The 25,739-nt window shown below is 36.5% G+C and overlaps 1 protein-coding gene across 4 annotated transcripts in view; it reads left to right on the top strand.

Annotated features, from left to right (window-relative positions):
* LOC150094143 (paired amphipathic helix protein Sin3a-like) overlaps positions 1–25,739 on the top strand; it is a 382,913-nt gene that overhangs the window by 198,467 nt on the left and 158,707 nt on the right. For all 4 annotated transcript variants that reach the window (XM_090411964.1, XM_090411965.1, XM_090411962.1 and 1 more), the window contains exon 13: positions 12,884–13,067. In XM_090411964.1, coding sequence (XP_090268090.1) covers positions 12,884–13,067 — 184 coding nt within the window. The remainder of the gene's footprint in view (positions 1–12,883; positions 13,068–25,739) is intronic.

Here is a 25,739-nt window from a genome sequence, read left to right as displayed (position 1 = left end):
ATAGACTTTTTATTGCTTTAATTAATTGAAGAGGTATTTTATCATCTTGTAATATTTTCCAGAGTAGATTTCTGTTCAAATCATCATACACTTTTTCATAGTCAATAAATAGAAGGAAAGTATTTAGGTTAAATTCTTTTATTTTTTCTGTGATCTGTTGTGTTGTGAAAGAGGCATCTATGCATCCTCTTCCTCTTCTAAGACCACACTATTCTTCTTCTAAATAATTTTCTGTGTATTTAATTAATCTGTTCTTTAAGATATTTGCATATAATTTAGATACTGTTATTAAAAGAGTACCTGCATGGTTAGCCTAGTGGCTATGTCCTTTCCAACCATATGCCTGGGGAAGGAGTGTCCTAGGTTTGATTCCCATCGACGACATGAGGAGCATAAGGATCTTCCTCAGCCATGGCCAAGTTAGCTGATCTTGGATGTGGAAGCAGGTCTCCCCCCCCCCACCACCACCACCCAGTTTATCTGAGGGTGTTTCATCCTGCAAAAACCAGCTGTGGAACACACAGGCTACAGTCATAGGATATAGTACGGCAAGGAAGGAAATGGTAAACCACCTTGCTCGTAATCATTTCCCTAGTATGGTAGCATATAGTCACCCCCCCCCCCACCAGCTGCATGACTGGGGAATAGAATAGATTAAAAGAGTAATTCCTCTGTAATTTCCACATTTGTCCTTAGGACCTTTTTTTGTGATGCATTCTTGAATGTCAAGTGCCCTTTTCTAATGTCTTAATTTTTAATATTTTTCTGCCATTGATACTATCAGGCCACTTCCATATTATTTCCTACCAGACCTATCATATTTGTGTTTCCAAGCTTTTAATCTTCTTCTGTTGTGTCTTCCTGTTCTCTGCACATTCTATTATCATCATTAATTTCCTGATATGTATCCCCAAGGGATGTTCAGGTTACTATGAAAGCATTACATGATTAAGTTTACATTATTATTAATCTCTGATCGACAATTTTCCTCCAAATCAATCTACTACTTGTGAGCAATCCAATATTGTCATTTCTTGCTTCTAAGGCACTTCTGACCAAATCAATCCACCTAGACCTTGGTCTTCCTATAGATCTCTTTCCTGCCATTTTGGTATCAAACACCTGTTTGGCTAACCTTTTCTCATCATTCTATTTAAGTAGCCATACTCTTAGGTTAGCTCTGCTAGCACATTCTTGAATGCTAATAATGTCAAGGTCCTCTCTAATATCTTTATTTTTAATATGATTCTGCCACTGGTGCCATCAGTTCACTCTTCTAATTTTTCCCAGAACCCTCTTAACTGTGGTCTCTAGTTTACATCAAGTGCTTTATTTCTAACCCAACTCTCAGATCCATAACTTAAAACTGTTTGAACACTTTTTTGTATACTCCTAGTCTGGTAGTTTGGCTAATTTCTCTCTTATTCCATATAAATTTATTCATCTGGCTGCCCACCATACCAGCTTTGCTTATTCTGTTGTCTATTTCCAGATTTAACTACCTGTATGTGGAATATAAGATTACTCCTTGTTTCAGTAATTATTTTAAACTTCAAGCATCATCTTGTATGCTGTCATATACAGTAATTTCTAGTTTTCACTAAAACGTTTATTTAAATGATTGAAATATTTCATTCATTTAGGTGGCTCCCACCAACGAAAGGTTCTAAATTTATAATACATTAGTACAATGATGGGTGGGCTAAGGATTTTTTTTCTCCTGTAGTTTCATTTTACTCGGTAGGAATGTTATGAACAAGCTTTAATGACTGATACCGAGAGATAAAAAGATGGCATGATATATTTGAAAAGATACTACTAGTACACTCAGTAGTAGTAGTAGTAGTAGTACTACTAGTACACTCAGTTTCGTTGAATTGATCAACATCTTCAGGTATCACAATCAAAGAAATATATAAAGAATTACAGAGACTTAAAATTGTAATAATAGAACAAGTACAAAAAGACAGTAGCGTGTGTGAAAACAAAATGCGAGCTTGAGTTCCAAACAAACGTATACTACACGCTGTCGCGAGTGCGCCAATACTGAACAGAGGCAACGTGTGTGTGTGTGTCAGAGAGATTGAAACGTAGGCTGTTGTTGATATGAGAGGAATCTAGAGAAATTTCTCTAGATTCAACAGTCTCTTTCTTGAGTTCATCATAGCACACATAGATGTTAGAAGTTTGAGTCCAGTTCACAATGTGTTGGCAGCCTTTGTCTGAGTTAATTGAAAAGAGAACGTGGCTAGAGTGGCTAGACTGCTAAATCCATCCCTCTACGTTTGGAAGAACGCCGTAGAGATATCTCCTATAACAGGACTAGAGCCAGCACTCTCTCTAGCCACGTTCTCTTTTCAGTTAACTCAGATGAAGGCTGCCAACACATTGTGAACTGGACTAAAACTTCTAACACCCATGTGTGCTATGATGAACTTGAGAGAAAGATTGTCGAATCTAGAGAAATTTCTCTAGATTCCTCTCGTATCAACAACAGCCTGAGTTTCAATCTCTTGCAACAGCGCGTAGTAATCTTTTTGTTTTCATTCTTTGAACATGTTCCATCCATTTATGTTTATATTTTTTAATTTTTTCTATTACTGGTACTTGGTGTAATTCTTTCATAATTTCTTTGTTTCTTTTGGGATCAAATAGGTACATTCACTACTGCTTTCAACATTTACTCGTCTTATGTTGCGTCTTCTTGTTCTTTGCACTTTCTTGTGATATGAAATTACTCTGTTTCAAGTTACTGTATACAAGTAAAATATTGTATTTTTTTAATGTTTTATTCTACTTTTACATTAATGCTAGTGACATGTAAAAATTCTCGTCATGTAATTTGCTTATCTTACACCACTCAGGAGATCCTAAAAAATGTCTTCATTAGTTGTAGTAAATACACTGAAAAAATACAACAAAAAATTGCAGTTTTCTTCATTTTCAAAAGGCTACTGTCAAGGCTGAAGGGATAATAATAAAAGAATGGGACCAATTTTGCTTTATTTATTTAGCATATGGTTAAAAATATAAGAAATCAATGAGCAAAACTATATGCAGATTGACAGTTCAGTTAACCAATCACTGTCTAGGAGTAAATGCAAGTTCCTGAGGCCTCCAGGAATGGAGTGGGTGGGGCAGTCATCATTGACTATGCAACATATCACTGATGACTGCACCACACACACACACACACACATATACCACACACACACAAGGAAGACTGTGAAATTTCCCACAGATGTAATAAGTGGGTACAGTGTCCTTGTCCAATCCTAAATCTGTTTAGTTGGCTCCAGAAGTATTGAGGTTTGATAGTTGGATCTGCAATCAGGTACTTGTTTACTGTTCATTCCAGAGTCTTCTCAACCTGTCCTGGGGACTATCATCTAGTATTTCTACAAGCCAGACTATATTTTTATTTGTTTCCCCAGCTAAGATTTTTTTTCTTCAATATTAGCTGCTTTTAATTTCTTGTAAACTTTGAGGCATTTTTTCTTCCCGTAGGAGAAATGTTTTAATAAAGGTGATTTTGGATATGTGTATATATATACATTACATGTATATATATACACATACATACATACATCCTCAAGGCCTACCTTTCCTAATTGGGTTGTGGGGGCAACAGCTGCAAGAAGAACTTCCAATGGTCACGATCCTCTGCCACCAAGCTCAGGTGTTCTGGTGGGATTCCCAAACATGTCCACCCAAGGTTTTGGATATAATCTATCCAGCGAGTCCTTGGCTTTCCACATGGCCTCCCACCCTCTGGCTTTGGCAAAGAGGGCCTACTGAGGGAGCCTCTCTTGTGGCATTCTGACCAGGTGCCCGTACCAATGTAACGGTGATCTCTCAACACGGAGAAGCAGCGGTTGAGTATTGAGGGTTTCCCGAATTGCAGAGCTTCTGACTCTGTCGAATCTTGTCAGCCCCGCAACCCCTCAAAGGAACCTCATTTCAGCCACTTGGATTCGTGTATGCATTCTTTTGGTCATTACCCAACTCTCATGACCATAGGTGAGGATGGGGACATAGACTGTATTGAAGACAGCCAGCTTTGCCTTCTGGCTTAACTCCCGCTTCAATACCACCGAACGGCCAAGCTCCCGCAATATTGAGCTTGCTAAGCCAATTTGAGTATCTAGCTTTACGTCCCATTTTCCATCATTCGTGAATATGGACTCAAGGTATTTAAACTTCTTCACCTGCCTCATTGGGACTCCACTTACATGTAGAGTGCACTGGGATGGTTGTCTTGATGGTTGTCACAAATGTTTCAGTTTTGGCCACACTGATCTTCATTCCGGCGTCTACACAAAGAGCTACAAACCTATCCATGGTGTGCTTGAGGTCATCTGTGGAAGAGCTAAGCAGAACTAGGTCATCTGCAAAAAGCAGACGTCCAATGCTGCATCTTCCAATTCTGACACACTCACTACTTCGGCTGTGCCTATCAATCCAGTCCATAAATATTATGAAAAAGGAGGGGGGTGACAGAACACACCCTTGGCGGAGGCCAACAGAGACTGTGAAAGGTTCAGACTTTGTGCTGTTTATCCTGACACGAAACTCTGGGCATTCATACAGGGACTTGATGGCAGCTAATAGTTGGCCATCCACTCCATACTCCTGTACTACTTGCCAAAGCTTATCCTGAGGGACCCGGTCATGTGCCTTCTCCAAGTCCACAAAACATGTGTAGACATTCTTGGCATATTCCCAAGATTTCTCAAAGACTTGCCTTAAAGTGAAAATTTGGTCAGTTGTGCTTCTACCAGGACGAAAGCCACATTGTTCTTCCTGGAACTTTGACTCAACTATGCTCGTGCACCATCTTTCCAAATGCCTAGCATACACTTTCCCAGGCAGGCTGAGCAGAGAGATGCCATGATAGTTACTGCAATCCTTCTGGTCTCCCTTCTTGAAGACTGGTATTATTATGCCTGTTTGCCACTGTTTTGGTGCTCGCTCAGATAACCAAGCAGCCTGATACACTCGAGTCAGCCAGAGAACACTGTCTCGATTTAAGGCTTTTAGCATTTCAGGCTGAATTTCATCATCACCAGCAGCCTTGCCTGATTTTAGCGATTTTATTGCTAAATGGACCTCTTTTGCTGTGAGACTAGTCATTGCCCCGATCTGCACCTCTTGGATGTCCACAACTGCTGAGCCACCCGGGTTAAGAATGCTCTCAAAGTATTCCTTCCATCTGTGGAGGATATCCTTTTCAGTTGTTAAAAGTGCACCATCAGAGGCCTTAATTGCCCTTGCTGTGCACGATTTCCTCCCTCGAAGGAGGCAGATGGTCTGCCAGAATACTTTGTTTACATTTGCATAGGATGAATCTAATATCTTTCTCCAAAGGATTCCCAAGCCTTTTGCTTTGCTGTCTTTACTACCTCAGCAGCAACTTTTCGTGCCTCAGCATACTGCAAATGTATCTCAGGAGACCTGACCCTAAGCCCTGTTAGGTAGGACTCCTTTTTTGCCTGACAGTTTTTCAGACTTCTTGGTTCCACCAAGGTGTCCTTTTCTCACTGCCCATTGCCATGCTGAGCTGCTTTCTGCCACAGCATGAGAGTGCAGAGGCAGTGACAGCTGTTCTGAACAGCTTCCACTCCTCCTCAACAGCTGAGGTATACTTGGGAATCTCTTTGAACCTGGAGGAAATGTCATCTGCAAAATTCTTCCCCTCAGCCTCATTTTCCAATGCCTCCCATTTCATGCGGTATAGCTGCTTAGGCCTACCAGCGTTGATGGTAGCATCTGGTTTCTAAATCCGTAGAGTGCACACAATAAGGTGGTGATCAGTTGACAGTTCTGCCCCTCTTCTCACATCAATGTCCAACACTGAGGAAAATAGGTCTGCTGAGACTATAAAGAAGTCAATCAGAGAACTTTGTTCTAGTGTATCCCTGTACCAGGTATACTTATGGCCTTCTCGGTGCTGGAAGAAGGTATTCATTATGGACAAGCTGTTAGTACAGCAGAAGTCCAATAATTTCAACCCATTCACGTTAAGGTCAGGGGCGCCGTTCCTCCCAACCACACCCCTCCATGTCTGGTCATCTGTTCCAACATGTGCATTGAAGTCACCCATTAGAAGGACTGAGTCCATGTCTGCCACCTTGTCAAAAGCATCATCCACTTCCTCTAGGAAGGCAGAGTATTCTGACTCCAGATTAGGTGCATAGACTTGCACCACAGCCAAATCATGGTTTTTCATCTGAAGCCTTAACACACATACCCATCCCCCCAATGCGATCCACTCAGCAATACAGTCTGACAGCTGGGGGCTTGTGTATCCCCACACCCGCCTGAGCAGACATTGTTGGGCTCACACCAGAGTAGTAGAGCTTCCACCCCTTTATCCGGGTCGACAGTTCCAGAGCCTCTCCTCTTGGTCGAAGAAAGCCCAACTAAGTCTAGCTGGTAGCGCTTGGCTTCCTCGACCAGTTCCAACTCCTTCCCTGTCAGAGAGAAGATGTTCCAGTTGCCTAAAGCCATAGTCTGTTTGCCACGCCCGTACTCACTAAAGTGAGCCCCTGAGGCTATGTATGTATATATATGTGAAAAGTTTTTTACCTTTTCATATATACAGGGTGTTCGGGATAAATTTGACAGTTTCGTAAGGAAAAAGAAAATCTTCTTTGTATCTATTAAATTTAATGAATTGACAAAAAAACATTACAGGCAGAGTTAATTACAATACTATCAACAAGATTTACTCAAAATAACCACCATTAGCATCGATCACAGCTTCAATTCTGCTTCGGAACCTCGAACAAGCTGATGCTACAGTCTCCCTGGGAAGGGCCGCAAAAACTGTTTTAATTTTATCCATTAACTGGGCTTTTGTATTACTGGAAGTGCGATTGGTGTCTTTTTCAACTGCGCCCCATACAAAATAATCCATGGGGTTAAGGTCTGGGGAGTTTGGAGGCCAAACATTTGGACTGGTGAAGTCGTAGAAATTTTCAGACAACCATTTTTGACTTTTCCCAGAGGTGTGGCAAGGGGCCGAATCCTGCTGCCATACATACGGCCTACCATTGGCTACCCTTGTTATCCAGGGCTTGACTACAGTTAGCAACTCCACGAACAAAGCCCGAATTCCAATGCCAGGGTTCTTCAACACCTGTTCCTGCAGATTTGCGAGGAATTCTGCTGTACGAACGCAATCAGATCGTCTGCTAGGGATCTTTCTTCTTGCTACATCCTCGTAGTCACCATTGCAAGTCTCTAGTTCATGCCTGATTGTTTTTACTGTATTCAGGGAGCATTGGGCAGCAGTCGTAATATCCTTATTTTGATGGCGGGCACGAATCATCATGATACAAGTTATTCTCTTCCATGATTCAGGTGGGTTCCAGCTATCCATCCTTTCTGACATCTTGTATATGAATGAAGAAGGGTCCAAACTTTTAAATGAAGAGAAGTGTGTGTTAATACATGTAACTTACGGAAAAATATAATTAATTATAAATATGTCAAATTTATCCCGAACACCCTGTATATGTGTGTGTGTGTGTGTGTGTGTGTGTGTGTGTGAGATCATATGCTTCTACTCGGTTGTTGTGATACATTTTAAAAATATATAGATTTAATGACTTAAAAAAACTGAAATAACTTATAAAGATTTTAATAAGAATAATACAACTAGTTTTGGCTTATAACAGCCTTCATCGGGTATTCATAAAGGAAGAGAATAGTAATAAACATTGAAGTATCTAAAAAACTGGAAATTACAGGTAAAAATTGCCACACATAATTGATACATAATTTTTTATGTATCAATTATGTGTAGCAATTTTTACCTGTAATTTCCAGTTTTTTAGATACTTCAATGTTTATTACTATTCTCTTCCTTTATGAATACCCGATGAAGACTGTTATAAGCGAAACTAGTTGTATTATTCTTATTAAAATCTTTATAAGTTATCTCGGTTTTTTAAGTCATTAAATCTATATATTTTTAATATATATATATATATATATATATATATATATGGAAAAAAAATCATAATAATTAATAGGATACTAGGAAAAATATAATAAATTTAGTTTAATCCTTTATTCAAGTGTAACCAGTTGGTAACTCGTATAGGTAAATATGACCTCTCCATTGCTTCTGCCTTAGTATCACCATTCTGTGTGTGCCTCCCACTGATGAGACCTCAATAAAGGTCGAAACCTGTCTGGGTAGTGGCCCTTTCCTTAATGCATAGCAGTATACATGTCTGCATGGAGATGTGCTTTACATTATGGGAGATACTGAGACAAGGAGTGATGAGAGCATGGTCCACCTTTGCTGCGAGTTGCCAAGGGATGTACCACCTTACCTCAGTCCTGAAGATATTTTCAGGTGCAAACATTGTTTGCTTACACTTGAATAAAGGATTAAACTAAATTTATTATAGTCTAACCAGTGCAAAATAAAATTCCAACTAGGAAAAATAAAAATAAATATTTTTTCCATCTAAAGGATAGGGTGACAAATTGACTCGCTTTCGTGTAAATCAAAAATCATGCAACTTCAGCCCCTGATAATTTCACTTGGAATTATCCTGCTATGAACTCTCACCAAAAATAGGCAGAAGCATGTTCTCACATGAGCTCTCACATGTTCATTAAACCAAGGCCTAGGCTAAGTAGTGGAGACTGCCTGCTTCCTAAACTTCTGTATTAATCTAAGTATTGTTACTATTTATTGTATTCGTTATAGAATCAGTCACTTCACAATTCATGGAATCTTTGCCATGAATTGCCTCTGTATTGCAGTATATTTGAAAGAAACTCTTATTTTCTTTCAAAGTGTATTGAAAGAAACAGAAGTATACTTACAAGTGTATTGCTTTCATTATATTTTATAGGGTTTCACTAATCCAGTGGTATTTAATTTAAGATTTTAATGAAATTATTGGGGGAAGAGATAAAAATCAGACTACTTAATTCATGTTGAACATCTTTAATTCAAGTCTGTGTGTGTGAGTGAGTGAGTGAGTGCAAAAGAAAACAGGTATATCTCAAAGCAGAATGATCATGTTTATCAGGCTAATTGTGTAGTTGAAAGAACTTATACACTAAATTAATGAGGCGCAGCCTGATGACATTTTCTTAGGTGTGCTCTAGTAGCAGTGATATTTTCTTGGCTGTGTTGGAAGGGAAAGAAACTAAAATCTTGCATAACTGCCAGCCTGGTTGCTGAGTGGTTACTGTTTCTGCTATCCAACCAACAGGCTGCAGGTTTAAATCATGCTGCTGGCATGGATGTTTGCGATTGCCTTTAGGTGGTAGAGATGATTTTCATTGTCCAGTGTGAGGCCACTGCCCTGCTTATTGGAGGCTTGAAGTGGCTTGAAAATGTTCCATATTTGGTCTCTAAAGTAAGATTTCCAGGTCAAATAAAAAATGAATACAAAAAAATTATATAAAATCAATAAAAAAAAAAAACTAAAAAATCTTAGCCCACCAAAGTTCAAATGTACTATAGGTTTTCAAATAAACCTTTTGTTGGTAGGAGCTACATTAAAAAAATTGGTACGTAACAAAATTAATCATAATAATGAAGAAATTTCAACAACTGAATCCAGATTCTTTCTTAGAATATATTATAGCCATTGTAAAAAAAAATTTTAAGTCAAAAACTTTATAGGATAAAATTCTTAGCTATGTTGCAGAGAAACCTATTTTATCCATATGAAAGATGAAGCTCCAGCATGTTCTTTGAGGCTCGAGAAAAATTATGTTGACTGAATATTTTCTTAGGCATTGCTCCATCCTGATTTTCTTGACTCCAAATGCTAGTTCTTGCAGTTTATATTAACTTAAATAAATGCAATTTCATGCTCTGCTAATATTCAGAATTTGAAGAGCCACGTAGTATGGTACCTGATCTTTGGTCAAAGGCAGTATAATGGGCAAAGGGTGGATGGAATTGAAAATTCGTATGGATGTTTATAGGTTATGCATGATATCCACATCATACCTGTAAACTTTTGAGATAGCAGAACATTTTTTCCCCCTATATACTGACCTGTTCAGCAAAAAGCTACTGGTTTGAATCCTGATGTGGGTGCAGATGATCTATATCTTTAGCTGGAAGATGAATTTCATCACTCGTGATGGCCCTGCTTATTGAAAACCTAAAGTTGCATGGAACTAAACAAAGTTCCTTGTTTAGTTTATAGATCAAGACTGCAAATTATGTAAAAAATAAATCAAAAATATTAAAAATAGAGTTTAAAAAAATCATAGACTACCCACAATGACCTTTAGTGAATAAGAGTCACATTAAAAAAATAAATAAATAAATACTTATATATATATAAGTATTGAATAAGTATCTATATGTCTCTAAAAAGGTAGTTTCAATGTACGCATCTCAATAAACATGTGAAATCTCCTTTAATCCTCATCACTTTCCATCACTAGTTTAGTCTCATGATATGTGTCAGATATTTTGGGCCAATCTTCCTTCATCACCAGTCCATCTACCATTGTTGGATGCATTAGTGTGCCTTGCACTTGATGTTCCAGTTTCCCATATGGGTTCTGTTGAGTTGATCTGGACTTATAGACCACTATGTATTTCCACAAACGATGTCATAATAGTACCTATCTGAAGTATGTGGTGCATTGTTGTGTTGAAAGAGAAATAGATCTGTTATGTAACACCTCTAAAATATAAACATCATTATATTATCTAAAAGTGTCGCATATCTGTTGGTATTGATCCTTTCTAAGTGCTATAACCAAAGGTCTGAGTCCATACCAGGAGAAAGAGTTTCACACTATTACACTTCCTTCACTAAACTTCACACTGGAAATGATGCACTTAGGTATAAACCGTTTGCTCATAGGCACCACACCATGTTACACTTTTTTTCATGATAGGTGATGTTTTTTACACCAGCTTAGTCTCACTCTCATTTGCCATTGATCTTTGATGTTTAGCAGCCCTTTATGTAGTGTCTTGCTATTACTTGAATCTCTGCAGTTTCTTTGAACTATAGTTAATTGTTTTGACATTGGATTGCTTAAATTTCTTTATCATCCTTCAAGGAACCATTTGGTCTCTTGATGTTAGCTTCCTTATCTTCCTTTTTACTTTGCAACATTGCTTTAGGTTGCACATTTCATGCTATCAGTTGTTAGTGTTTCCCACAGTTGAATTTGGGTATTTTACCAATTTCACAAACAGATAGGTCACTAATATGACAGCTTTTACTAACACTTCTTTCAAAGTCTCGTTTCTTCTCCATGTGGCAAAAATAAAAGGTGCTTTTCTTCTGTTACATGGAAAGGTGTTTTCCATGTAACAGAACATAGATGCACATTTGTCTATAGTCATATATATGCTTCCTTTATGTAGTAGTGGAGAGTATGTGTGAGATAGGAATATATACACTATGTTGACAAAAGTTGAGAAAAATTATGTTGACTGAATATTTTCTTAGGCATTGCTCCATACTGATTTTCTTGACTCCAACTGCTAGTTCTTGCAGATTATATTAATTTAAAAAAAATTTAATTTCATGCTCTGCTAATATTCAGAATTTGAAGAGAATTTCTAGTATTACATTTAATTACAATTTAATTACATTTCTAGTACCGAGTGGATCCACCTTTGACCTGATATGTTGTAACAGGAATATTCTTCCATTCCTAGACCATAGCAACTGCCATCAGTAATTCCATTTCTGATGGCAGTTGCTATGGTCTAGGGAGAATGTGTTTCAAAGATGTTCGATAGGGTTGAAGTCTAGACTCTAAACCAGTAGTCCAATACGTTGTTTTGTGGAAACCAGTCTCGGACACACAGTCAGTATGGCATGGAGCATTGTCATAGTGAAACATGCAAGGATCGCTGTCGAAGTACTTCCACAGTTTTAGAAGCATGAAGTTGTCTTGAATGTCCAGGTAGCCATCAGACATCATGGTTTTGGACCAAGCTCCATCCAACTGAAAACCCATACTATTACTGAGCCTCCACCAAATTATGCAATCCTGCCAGAATCATTTCCTGAGTAATCTCCAAATCCAAACACAACCATCAGAGTGAAACATTTGGAAGTATGATTTGTCGCTCCACAGAACACCCTTTTCCAATCATCTATGGAACTAGAGTTGTACCATAGTTATGACAGATGTCCCTATAGTATTTTCCAGGTTGAGTGTAAGGTCCACTGCTGATGATGTGTGGGATGCTCAAACAATCTGAGACAGAGCTTGTGGATCTTGGTCAGTGGCCACCCAGGACATTTTCCTGCTATGGTAGCACCATTAACTTTCCATCTGCAAATAACATAAGCAGGAGTGGATTTCATTATACTGAGATGAGTAGCAATGTCATGGACAGAAAGACAACCAATGTGACACTCAACTACCATCTCACATTGGAAATCTGTCAGTTTATCTGAATGTGCTATTTTGACATAGAGTACAGTGTAAACATTCAGCACATCCCACCTTTTATTACATAGACACTCCCCGAATATTTGCATGTATTTAGATACGAAGTTTGCATGACATGTAAGGTGTCCAAGTACTTTTGTCAACATAGTGTATATATCATTATGCTTCTTTCTATAACAGGGGTTGTTCCAGTACTAATTTTAATATACTGTTTATGATTGTGATCTATTCTGTAAGTGTACTTCCATTATATATATTTACAACTTTTTAACTGACTAGGTGTCAACCTCAATTTTTTGATAAATCAATTCTCTATATTATAATTAAAATAATAATTTTTAAAAAAGACCTTTAAATCATGAATTATGACCTGCTATATGTGTGTTTTGTTTCTGTTTCTGTGCTGCATTAATATGAGTTAATTTCAAATATTTCGCCCTAAGTGTATTTGTAATTGTCACAGGTTAAAGGCAAAGGAAGAAGAATGGAGAGAAGCACAAAAAAATTTTAATCAGATTTGGAGAGAACAGATTGATAAATACTATTTAAAATCTTTAGACCACCAAGGAGTTACATTCAAGCAAAATGATATCAAATTTTTGAGGTCCAAGAGTTTGATCAACGAAATTGAAACTGTTTACGAAGAGGTAATCTATATTTTATATATATTTCCAGGAATATATGTGTGTTTCTTTCTTATTTTTAAATAAAAATTGTTTCTTAAGAATATTACCAAATGTGTCCATGTTAAAATATCCAAATGTACCAAATGTATTCATGCCAGCCGAGTGGTTAGTGTATCTGCTCTCCAGCCAAAAGGCTAGAGGGTTCAAATCCCGCCATAGGCATGGATGTTTGTGATTGTCTGTGAAAATACTAGTGGTGGTGGTGGGCAGTAGAGGGCATTGGTGTAGTTGCAGTTCGTTGTAGTTGGTGGGTTGAGTGGTAGAGATAGAGAGTTGTGGAGTAGGTGCTCTCCCTCAATGAGTCTTTGGACTCCCTGGAGGTATCACATAATAATAAATATCTGTTTTTGTTTGCTTTATGACTTCAGAGACATTTACGTTACTAACAGAATTGTATATGTAACTCTTGTTATATGCTGAGATCGCGTTCTCAAGAATTGCCACTTATATCGAAAATGCATAAAACGAGAGGCTTGTAATGTGGGATAATAGAGGGCACATTCCCGAACAAGCAAGATTCCAATCTTTCAAGATTAATTTAATTAAAAAATGCCTTTTTTTCATACATATTAAGGCATAAGATTAGTAAATAAAATACTCAGTATGCATAAAACTAATAACTTGAAAGTAATTCTTCATTTTCGAGATTAGTTCATTGTGCAACTCTCCCAAAAAATATTCATTAAAAATCTATGATGTTATCCAGACTTTTTTATTTGCTCTTCAAACAACAGGCAATCTTTACTTTACATATCCCTTCAGCGAGTGTTATATTTCTGAGTCATCATAAGAGATCCTATTTTGTAGTCCCCAGAAGAATTGCATCCCAAAAGCAATGTGCAGAAGTCTTTAGAGCTTTAAACCCAAGCACTGTCTTCTCTTTAGTTGGTATGTAGGTACAACTGGACATTCACTTCCAAAACAGACTAGTTTCATCTAGGATAACCATCTGCTTTGGTGTGTAACCTCCTTCTGCTATCTTTGTTTTGAAGAGATCATGAAATTCTTCAGTGGCAGTGTGATCTGCAGCTACAGCCTCTTTGGTCATATTGAGATCATGGAATACATAGTGACTCTTATGGCAGTTGAACCACCCAAACTTGCAGCAAAAGGTGTTGGTTGCTTTCAGCTTTTGTCAGATCTTCATATTTACAGATGAATGTGAAGATAAATATAAATACAATACCACATAAACCAATAAGGCAGTAAGGAACACAAAATGGCTACTGAGCACAGTGGACAAAGGTAGGAAATAATAGATGCTTCTCATAGAAGCTTGTCATGATGCTTCTCATCATGCATAGAGGCTTCCTCAATCTTGGATAGGAAACAGTAGTAGTCCTTATGTATTGAAATGAAACTGCATATATGCATATAACAAAAGTGCATATAATTAGAGTTACTGTATAAAGGTTGCAGCATGAAATATTGAATTTTTTTGTTTCTGTTTGAAAAATTCCAAAGATTTATAAGGGATATGAGGTGAGAGAGAGAGATATACACAGTAATATATTGCCAGGTAAGTTACAATTAAAATTTCCACTGATAATTTCTCATAGTACATGATTATAATTTTGGGAGTTAAATTATTATAATAATGCTGGAAGTTTTTTAAGTAACTACATGCAGTTTCATAAAAGAGATTAAATACAAGTTACTAATTTATTCTTTCACAGAACCAATATATACAGTTTCACTGCTGGATGCATCAGCAAAAACAGCCATGTTAAAAATGTTTTTGTATAAAGATGTACTGTGTTTTTTTATATAAAATCCTTCATAGTTTGTAAATTGATCTTACTCAGTCGTTGTGTAATAATTAAACACTGAAATTTCAGCAGCTTATTGTTTTGACTATTGGCTGAAATACATAAATCAAACCATTATGGTAGCTCTGCTTTAGAAATGAACATCTTGACAATAACCACATAATACATTAATCTTGTGGAATACAGTGGTACTATTCTAGTAAAGCTTATGAGAATATTAGTCTCATCAATGATCTTAACTCTAAAGTAGAACAGTTCCTGTGCAATAGTCGCACCTGTTTTTTGCACCTCTTATGCAGAAGCTACAGTAGCATGTGTTTGGTCCTAGAGACAGTTGTGTTACAATATCCTTTCCAACTTTTATGGATTTAGCCATGTGAACTGCTAATGAATTACAAATTATTTTTGTCTTTAATCATTCTGGTGGACTACAAATATAACTTGCTATGATGTGAGAGCTGTACCATAAATATATATTTTCTACTAATTATATGAAGAGCCAAAGGCTTCAATTCGGTGACATGAATATATATATTCATGTTCGGTGATATATACATATACATTCGGTGACTTAATATATATTTTCTATATTCTTTTCAAAATCTTCCCATGACTTGTGTTTAGTTATGTAACTTAGCTTTCTTATTTTCTCTCTGCACTTTCTAAGAGCTTGTTGCCTTAGCTAAGAATTTTTTGAATCATTTGCTTTATTTACTTCTTGTCCCATGTTTACTTCTTTTTTATTTTATTTTTACCAAAACTCTTTGTATGAAACAGTTCTAAAACTTCACCTTTTTTTTTTCTAAAGAGGTTCATATCCTATGTACTTGATGTGTCATTGTTTCAGGCCTATGTAATTGGTGTTCGAATACTCCAAACATCTTGTTCTAGTTTTGATCAAGTGTTTGAAAACTTAATCCCAAGTTTTAGTCATAATCTAAAACTTGGGATTAAGATTTAGTCTTAATCCCAAGTCAAGTGTGTATATACAGTTGATCCTTGAACAATGCGTGGTTAGGAGCACAGACCCCTCTCGCTGTTCAGAATCCATGTATAACACCATTAAGCTTTAGCTGCAAAAAATGAAACAACTGTTGAGGGAATATAAGGAGAAAGATGACCTGCAAGCAGGCGAACAGTATAAAGCACAGGCCAGAAGGGTAACGAGTGTAATAAGAAAAGCAAAAGCAGATTATGAAAGGAAATTTGCCACGCAAGCTAAAGAGAATCCCACACAGTTTTTTCGATATGCTGCAAGTAAAAGAAAAAATGTATACGGCAGAATGATTTTAAGGAATGCCGATGGTAGGGAGGTAACTGAATTAGTTGATATATTGGAATTACTGAGTGAGAGTATATCATCTAGGTGGTGATATTGCAGGAATGAAGGAACCAATAGCTTATACGGGAATTGAGGTGAATGAAATGGAGCTGTATAGTATATTACAAAACCTTAATATGAATACATCTGTGGGATTGGATGGTATACCAACTCAGGTCTTACGTGAAGCAGCTAAAGAATTGTTTGTGCCCTTAACCATTTTGTTTAATTTGAGTCTCAGGTCTGGGTTAGTCCGGAGGGGGTGGAAAGAGGGGAAAATAGTTCCACTGCATAAAGGAGGTTCCAAGACTGCTGTTGCAAATTACCGACCGATCAGCATATCAGGAGTCGTTGTCAAGGTTTTGGAGAAAGTAGTCAAGAGAAAAATACAGGAATGGATAGATGAAAATGGGATACTGTATGGGGGGAAACATGGTTTTGTGAAGCGGTAGATCATACCTCAGTAACTTGCTCACGTTTTATAACACAGTGATGACTGAACTGGATAAGGGTAATGGATTTACAGTGATACTGCTGGACTTTGCTAAGGCTTTTGACAGGATACCACATGGAATTCTAATCAGTAAACTGCAGATATATGGGGATGGATATTGGGTTGGTGAGATGGATAGGAGGGTGGTTGATGGAGAGATGTCAGAGAGTAGTTTATTCAGGAGTAAAGTCCAAAAGATGGCCTGTGACTAGTGGTGTGCCGCAGGGTTCTGTTCTTGGACCACTACTATTTAATTTGTTCATTAACAATATAGGAAAGGATCTGAGAGGAACTGTTCATTTGTTTGCTGATGATGCAAAGTTGGGTAGAGCAATAGTGGATGCACATGATGTCAAAATTTTGCAGGATGATTTGGATAGATTAGAGGACTGGGCTAAGGAGAATGGATGTCAATTTAATGTGGTAAAGTGTAAGGTTATGCATTTTGGGGTGAAAAGATTAGCAGCAGTATACCACATTGGTGGAACTGTACTCCAGGAGATTGATGAGGCCAGGGATTTGGGAGTGTTGGTGGATAGGAAATTGAAGTTTAGGGGGCACATTGCAAAAGTTGCTAAATCAGCTCATCAAATCACTTGGTTACTGAAGAATACTTTGACGAGTAGAGACAAGCAAGTTATTGTTCCTCTATCGAGCCTTGATAAGACCCCATCTTGACTACTGTGCCCAGATCTGGGCCCCAGGGCTTCTTCTTGATGGGGAGGAGGTGGAGAGGATTCAGAGGCAAGTGACCAAGATGATAGCAGGTCTATGCAATGAACCTTATGAGAAAAGGTTGAAGATTTGTGGGTTGCAGAAATTGGTCGATAGGTGGAAAAGGTGTGATTTGATTAAGACATTCAAATTAAGAAGGATTTCTATAAGATTAATTCAGAAGATATTTTTCAGAACAGGACTGGTGGTGGGAGGGCTAGGGCCATTCATGGAAACTGGGCAAGAGTGTGGTTAGCAAGGGTGTTACAACTAGGTTTTTTACTTGGAGAGTAGTGAATGAGTGGAATAAGCTGCCAGAGTCTATTGTGGGTGCCATGACTGTGAATGAGTTCAAGGCAAAGTATGATAGATACTGTGTGGATGTTGAATAGTTGTTCTTGACATGATGTTTAGGGCCTCCCTCGATGAGTCTAAGGACTCCTTGGAGTTGCCCATAATAATAATAACTTTTGACTCCCCAAAAACTTAACTACTAGTAGCCTGCTGTTGACCAGAAGCCTTACTGATAACATAAACAGTTGATTAACACATATTTTGTATGGTATGTATTATATACTACAGTAATCCCTCAATTAGTGCATTTTCAATTAGTGTGTAATTTTTTTTCGATACCCAAATTCGATTAGTGCGCCTATATACATCTTAAAAATAAATGTTACAGGTTTTAAAAATTTTCTGTCTATACATTTTTATGGCTAACTATTTTAAAAAATCACTCACTGGAATGAAATAATTTAGTTACCTATTTAAAATATTTTACAAAGTTATTTTTAATGGCATACTACACTACTTCGATGTACACTATGTATACTATGTTACAAAATTTACCGCCAATATTTATGTCATCTGCTATAGTACGCCCACAGATTCGAGATCCTTCGACACTTCTGTGCATGTCACAAAAAGGAGAATCCATTCCGATAATAGGGTAATCAATCTGTCTTCTGGTATGAGTTGTTTATTATTACACTTCAGAAAATTAACTTCTCTTTTATGATCATTGTAGTTTTTAAAGTGGTAACTATTTTGCTTGTATAACAGTTGGAAATTTTTTTATCTATAAAGCACATGATTTCGCGTGTTGGTGACCGATTCGTACGTCCTTTATTTCTTTCTCCCCTTCAGCATGAATCGACTATTCTTGACACCAAGACAAGCAAAGCTGTACGAAAGTGTGGGCGTATACTATAATTACATAGCGCTTTGATGGTCATATCTCATGCCTCCTTTGCAATGTTATATGAGTGTGTTTTTCCTTACTTTTTTTTATTTTAAAGTATTTTTCCAAGAATCATGAGTAAAAGAATTAGTGAGCAAAAAAGTGGATGTGTGAAAAAGATTCGGTGATGAAGAGAGAAGCAGTAAAATTTACAGAAGAGTAAAAGAGGCAATAGGGCCATACCATCGGTTGTATGAAAAAAAGAAACAAAATGCCCGCCAAACTACATTAGCTGAATTCTTTGTTAAGAAGTAGAATAATAAAATTTATATTCTGAATATGCTTTATTGTCTTTCAACTTCATGGTTTTCCTTTAACTAGGCCCTGAGACATACCTTAATTCTTTTATTAAAAAATTAAGGTTCAAAAAAGAAATTTGAGGAATGAATTATACTGTTTCCCCATAAGTTATTATGTAATATATATATTCGATTAGTGCGTTTTCGATTAATGCGCCTGTTTTAAAGAATGCATTAGTTGCACTAATCGAGGGATTGCTGATATTCTACAATAAAGTAAGCTAGAGAAAAGAAAATGTTATTAAAGACAATCGTAAGGAATTGAAAATACATTTACAGTACTATATTGTATTTATCGATACCATAAGTTTATATCGTCTGTTTACAATACAAATCGTATGTCTGTCAGTACCTACATCATTGTTGTCTTAATAGATACAAAACACTGTAGATGTTATACATATTACTAATACAAGACATCAAAAATGAAAAGATAATGTGAAAAAGAAATTCGTATAAATTTATTTACATGTATAATGATTCATGCATTGAAGAAGCAGCAATATGATTGCTGTATGGTAGCCTAGCTATACACTAAGGGATGAATCTTTTTTTATTTTATGTTAATTAATTAATAACATTTTTTAATTTTATGCAGTTATGATTTAATACAGTATCTTTATGTTTGTTTACATTTCTCTCGACTGCAAATGACCATGTACAGTCTGTAAGTGTTTATTTGCGTAATTTTTGATGAATTTTAACTTTTTATAATAGATTTGTGTATATTTTATGGTAGTAAATAATAAAATAGGCTGACATACCTAACTTTTTCTTAATTTTTTCAATATTTCTACAAGGCTCGCGATTCATCCGAGTTTTTTTTTTAAATTGTCAGAAATCTCCAAAAAATTTACCAATATATTCATTTAAAAAAACCACATATAAGTGAAATTGCACAGTTCAAACCTGCATTCTTCATTCTTCAAGGGTCAACTGTGTGTGTGTGTGTGTGTGTGTGTGTGTGTGTGTGTGTGTGTGTGTGTGTGTGTGTGTGTGTGTGATATACATATATATCATCATCGAATTCCTGACATGTATCCTGAAGGGGTTATGTACAGGATACTATGACAGCACAGTATGTGAGAAAATTCAATATAAAAAAGTAAACTGTATAAATCAATGTCCTTTTTACATGTTCACACACACACGCACATCCATACTTAAAAAAAAAAAAATAAGGTCAAACTTTTTCTAACAATGTCTGTAAACAATATGGAGTTAAAAAGATTTAAACACCCAACTCCATGAAGCAAGTTTAACTATCTCAGGAATGTGTATTTGAAAAATTTTTTGTCCTCCATAAAGTACAGATTTTGCAAAGATTATATGCCATAGGTTTAATTACCACACACACACAAAAGAAAAACAGCATCAGCAGTTGTATTTATGCACAGTCACACAAAGAATTAAAAAATAAAAAAACAACAACATTCATTTGTAGGATATTTCCAAATGAAATTCAAGGCCAGCTTAAAAAGCTCATATCCTCATTTTGCTTTATGAAAGGATTTTTTTCTTACAGAAACTTCCTTTTATTCTTCTTTTATCTATCCATTGTTCTCCTATTTTTTAATTCTTTCTTTTCATATATTCATCAGTTGTTCTTATATCTCTCTTTCTCTATTATCACTCATCTACTTATTGTGAAGACTGCACCAGTGACACCCTGATAGCTGGGTGTTATAGATGTTAGATCCTGAATGGAGAACTTTACAAGTAAATTCTTTATTTAGGATTTAACATGATAAATATTACTAATTAAGGAGATACTTGCACATCAGCTAATAATTATGAGAAATTTCTTTATGTTATGTGATAATGTGTAGTCCATATGTGCCGTATATTGAAATTTATTCCTATATAACTGAAATGAGAAGCAGAGAATTTTGTGTCAGAATAGTAAGAATTATGTAAGGGAATTGTTAAGTTATTTGTAAATCCCATTAAGCTGTCTAGTACATTACAAAATTTCCAGAAAGATAATAAGTAGTAATCCGGAATAATCGTGTATAATCTGTACGAGACGAGCATAGTGATGGAGGCTGTACCTATGCAGAAAGTGACGTCAGAACAACTACCTGGAATAGGGTAACCTAACAGATTAGGGAGAGTGTAGGATCACCCAAGGGGCATGAACGATGGGGTTCATGGGTAAAAAAACACATCAAACAGAGGGCGCCCAAAAGGGTGAATAAAAAATGATGCATGCCATATTACAGGGCTTTTTTCTTCTTTGGGTCCTGGTTTCCAGTTTTAGGAGTTTTGTCGGGGGGATTCATGAGAGAGCAGTGGGTCGACTACAGTGATGACGGATGGCGGGTTCTTTTCTTGAGAATGCTTGAAGATTTCCAAGTGGAGCTGATCGCGATATGACGGCCTATGTAGAATCGAGCCTTAGCAGAATGTCCCATCGGAGAGAACCAAGAAAGTTTCCTGTGGAGCAGTAGACAGCATGCCACAGTCCGGAAAAGATTCAAAGAAAAGCGTAGTGCATCGCCAGGCACAAAGACGGCCGATAACTATACAGTAAGGTAATCCAGATCTACATGAGATGGCGGCATGAAATCTGAAAGGATCCGGTAATGTAAAGAATTTCATTCTATGGTAAAAATTGCTTAGAAGAATAAGAAATCTGTGTATACTGTAAACTAAGGACACTAATAGAGGACTTTTAAGTGAGAATTTGATTGAATTAGTTAAGACCACGTGGAACAAGGAAGAATTGTTGATAGGCAGTATTTTGATTGAGAATGACTAGGCTTGACTAATGAAATTTAGAATTAAGATGGTTATTGATAGAGTATTAATGAAAGTGTTCAATGCATGTTCTGTGAATAACTTGTGAAAGGAATTATATCCTAGTAGTGTTATGCTCACACTCAATCTTATCCTTTCGTACTTGAAGGATTTAGCTTACTCAAATTCATTGTTGTGATTTAGTGAGTTTTGTTCTATTGAGTATTTTAATTTTCTTAACTGTAAATGTTTTATGCTTTTCCAATAAACATGTTTTGCACCTTATACCGGAGTTTATGCCTGATTACGAATTCAAACCACTTATGAAATAGAACCTTTTGGCGGGAAGGAATTAGATATTATTGCTTAAGTGAGATTTAGGTCATGACTGCTAACTGAATCTGCACAGCGCTAACGTAAGATTAATTATTGTGTGTATCTCTTTTGAATTTAGAATTGTTTCCCTGAACAAGAGTCTCTTCTGTTATAGGATATTGGTTGGCGCAGCATAAAAATAAATTTTGCCAATATCCAAAAAGGAAATAGAATTGAATTAATATTTTAAGGGCACAACAGTAGATTAGAAAGCGCACTATTTAGAGGTAGAACAAGGTATAATAAATTTAGTTTAATCCTTTATCCAAGTGTGAGCAAACAAAGTTTGTGCCTGAAAGTATCTTCAGGACTGGGATAAGGTGGTACAACACCAGGGCAACTCGTTGCAAAGGTGGAGCAAGCTACCAACACTCCTGTCTCAGTATCTCCTATAATGCAAAACACATCTCCTTGCAGATATGTCTAATGTTATGCATTAAGGGAAGGGCCACTACCCAGACTAGTTTCGACCTTTATTGAGGTCTCTTCAGTGGGAGCCAGGCCCAAGTTGAGATACCAGGCAGAAGCATTAGCAGGTCATCTCTACCTATAGGAGTTGCCAAAAGTTGTGCCACCTTTTTATTAAATTACTCTGGATTTAGAGAAAGACGTTGAAAGTTTATTTTTCACTTGGTTAGGCTATAATAAATTTAGTTTAATCCTTTATCCAAGTGTGAGCAAACAAAGTTTGTGCCTGAAAGTATCTTCAGGACTGGGTAAGGTAGTACAACACCGGGCAACTCATTGCAAAGGTGGAGCAAGCTCACATCACTCTTATTTCAGTATCTCCCATAATGCAAAACACATATCCTTGCGGATATGTATAATGTTACGCATTAAGAGGAGGGCCACTACCGAGACTAGTTTCGACCTTTATTGAGGTCTCTTCAGTGGGAGCCAGGTCCAGATGTGAAGATACCAGGCAGAAGCAATAGCAAGGTCATCTCTACCTATAGGAGTTGCCAAAAGGTGTGCCACCTTTTGGTAACTCCTTTGCCAAACCTTTTATTGAAGAGACCTCAATAAAGGTCGAAACTAGTCTGGGTAGTGGCCCTCCCCTTAATGCGTAACATTATACATATCCGCAAGGAGATGTGTTTTGCATTATAGGAGATACTGAGACGGGAGTGTTGGTAACTTGCTCCACCTTTGCAACGAGTTTCCCTGGTGTTGTACCACCTTAGCCCAGTCCTGAAGATACTTTCAGGCGCAAACTTTGTTTGCTCACACTTGGTTAAAGGATTAAACTAAATTTATTATACTCTAACCAAGTGAAAAATAAACTTTCAACATCTTTCTCTAAATCCAGAGTAATTTATTAAAAAAGGGTGGCACACCATTTGGCAACTCCTATAGGTAGAGATGACCTGCTAATGCTTCTGCCTGGTATCTCAACTTGGGCCTGGCTCCCACTGAAGAGACCTCAATAAAGGTCGAAACTAGTCTGGGTAGTGGCCCTTCCCTTAATGCATAACATTAGATATATCCGCAAGGAGATGTGTTTTGCATTATAGGAGATACTGAGACAGGAGTGTTGGTAGCTTGCTCCACCTTTGCAATGAGCTGCCCTGGTGTTGTATCACCTTACCCCAGTCCTGAAGATACTTTCAGGCGCAAACTTTGTTTGCTCACACTTGGATAAAGGATTAAACTAAATTTATTATACTCTAACCAATTGAAAAATAAACTTTCAACAGAACAAGGCATAATATAGAGAACACAACAAAATGACGACATAACACAGACTACAAATAATGGACAATTCCACACTGCTGGTATGGAATGTATACTTACTGTGACATATTTCTAGAGATTCTCATTAACTTAATGATTTCACTGTTTGCACATAATGTCTAAATGCATTTTAAGTTCCAGTGATGTCATCAGGTAAATATACCATGCTAATTTATCTTGAAACCTGTGAACTAAAATATTCTATATTCTTTTCCATCGAAACTTTTTGACTTTGAGCGATGGTTAGGCTTAATGACCTTCCTAGCTTTATATAAAATAGAAATATCATTCTGATGTTTTCAAAATCGAAAATTAAATAGAAATATCATTCTCTCATGATAGTTTAAAAGGTAGCAAACATATTATCTTTACATTTTTCCTTTCCCAATGAATAATCACTCATCATCATCATGCGTGTTAAGGATTTAGGTCTAGCATGGCCTAAATCCTTAATACCCATTAAAGATTTAGGCCATGCTCCATATTCCAGCCTTAGAAGTCATCGTTTAAGAGGACATCCTGGTTTTCCTTTTCCTAATGGCTTGTACTTTAAGGCTTGTTTTGGTAATCTTTCTGTTTTCATTCTTTGAACGTGTTCCATCCATTTATATTTATATTTTTTAATTTTTTCTATTACTGGTTCTTGATTTAATTCTTTCATAATATCTTCGTTTCTTTTGTGATCAAATAGGGTATACTTTGCAGTTTTTCTCATAAACTTCATTTCTGCTGTTGTTAATCTTTGTTTGTCTTTTTGTTTTATTGTCCAGATTTCGCTTCCATACATTAAGACCGGTAAGGCTAATGTATTGTATACTTTTAGCCTGGTTTGGTTTTGAACTAGGTTTGGTTTAAATATAGAGTTAATTACACCTGTTATTTTTAAATATTTTGCAATTTTTGCGTTTATATCTTTTTCATTTTCATATGTGATCATACATCCTAGGTAGTTAAATGAATTCACCTGTTCTAAGATCTTGTTATCTATTACTATTTTAGGCCATAGTTTTTGATTTTTCTGTTGATATTATCATACCATAATCTTTGTATATCTCATTTAGTTCTAAAATAGCTTTCCTATGTTTAGAGTGAGTTATATTTGTCAGGAAGTGATAACTGAAAGATATTAATTCAGTATAATAAATAAAATTTGAAGAAATTCACAAAATTAAATATAACTTTAATTTTAACTTGATTAACTTTATTAAATTTAAATAACAATCTATAGGAAGACCAAATATAGTGATAAAGGATGATTACCAAATTCTAGTCTGTTTTGTGTGAATTTTTCAGTTACATGTCAAAATAGCACTATTTTGTCTTGTCTACTGGTATGCAATCTTCTGTGTGCTTTTTTTCCTCACCTCAAAAGTGGGAACAAAATCCATGTATAGAGGCTTAAGTGCTGTTAAGACATCATATTGGAGGCTTAATGGATTGTATACAGCACTCAGAAAGGATGTAAACAGAATTTAATACTTCCTATATATTAAAGCCAAACTGCAACCACAAATTCAAAAGCCAAACCACAACTGCAAATTCAACCGCTTCCAGAACTTATCATTCAAAAGGCTCAGCGACGAAGCCGTTAGTGCCTTAAGCCTCAGCCACAATTTTGCAGCTGCTCCTAAAGAAGTGCCGGTGCTTGATGTGATGTACAATGTTGAACACGGTATCTGTCGCTTAGCGCCAGAGATAGCAAATAACATCAGACTTGACATCGCCAACATCCTCGCCCAGTCTCTGCCTTCAAAAAGTAATTTATCATCCACCCAATGCACTGCTCTCATGAAATTATGAAAAGAAAAAAGTATCGTCATCACCAGAGCAAATAAGGGTAATGCCATTGTCATTCTTAATACCATGGAATACAATAGAAAAATTGGGATTATCCTCCGAGATTGCTCTACCTACACCCCCGCTAGAACACGATCCCACAAAAACACACG

Source organism: Typopeltis vanoorti, chromosome 22, assembly GCF_054136105.1.
Source record: "Typopeltis vanoorti isolate ZY-2024b chromosome 22, IOZ_Tvanoo_1.0, whole genome shotgun sequence".
NCBI classification, from domain to species: domain Eukaryota; kingdom Metazoa; phylum Arthropoda; class Arachnida; order Uropygi; family Thelyphonidae; genus Typopeltis; species Typopeltis vanoorti.
This window is presented reverse-complemented; position numbering and strand designations above follow the sequence as displayed.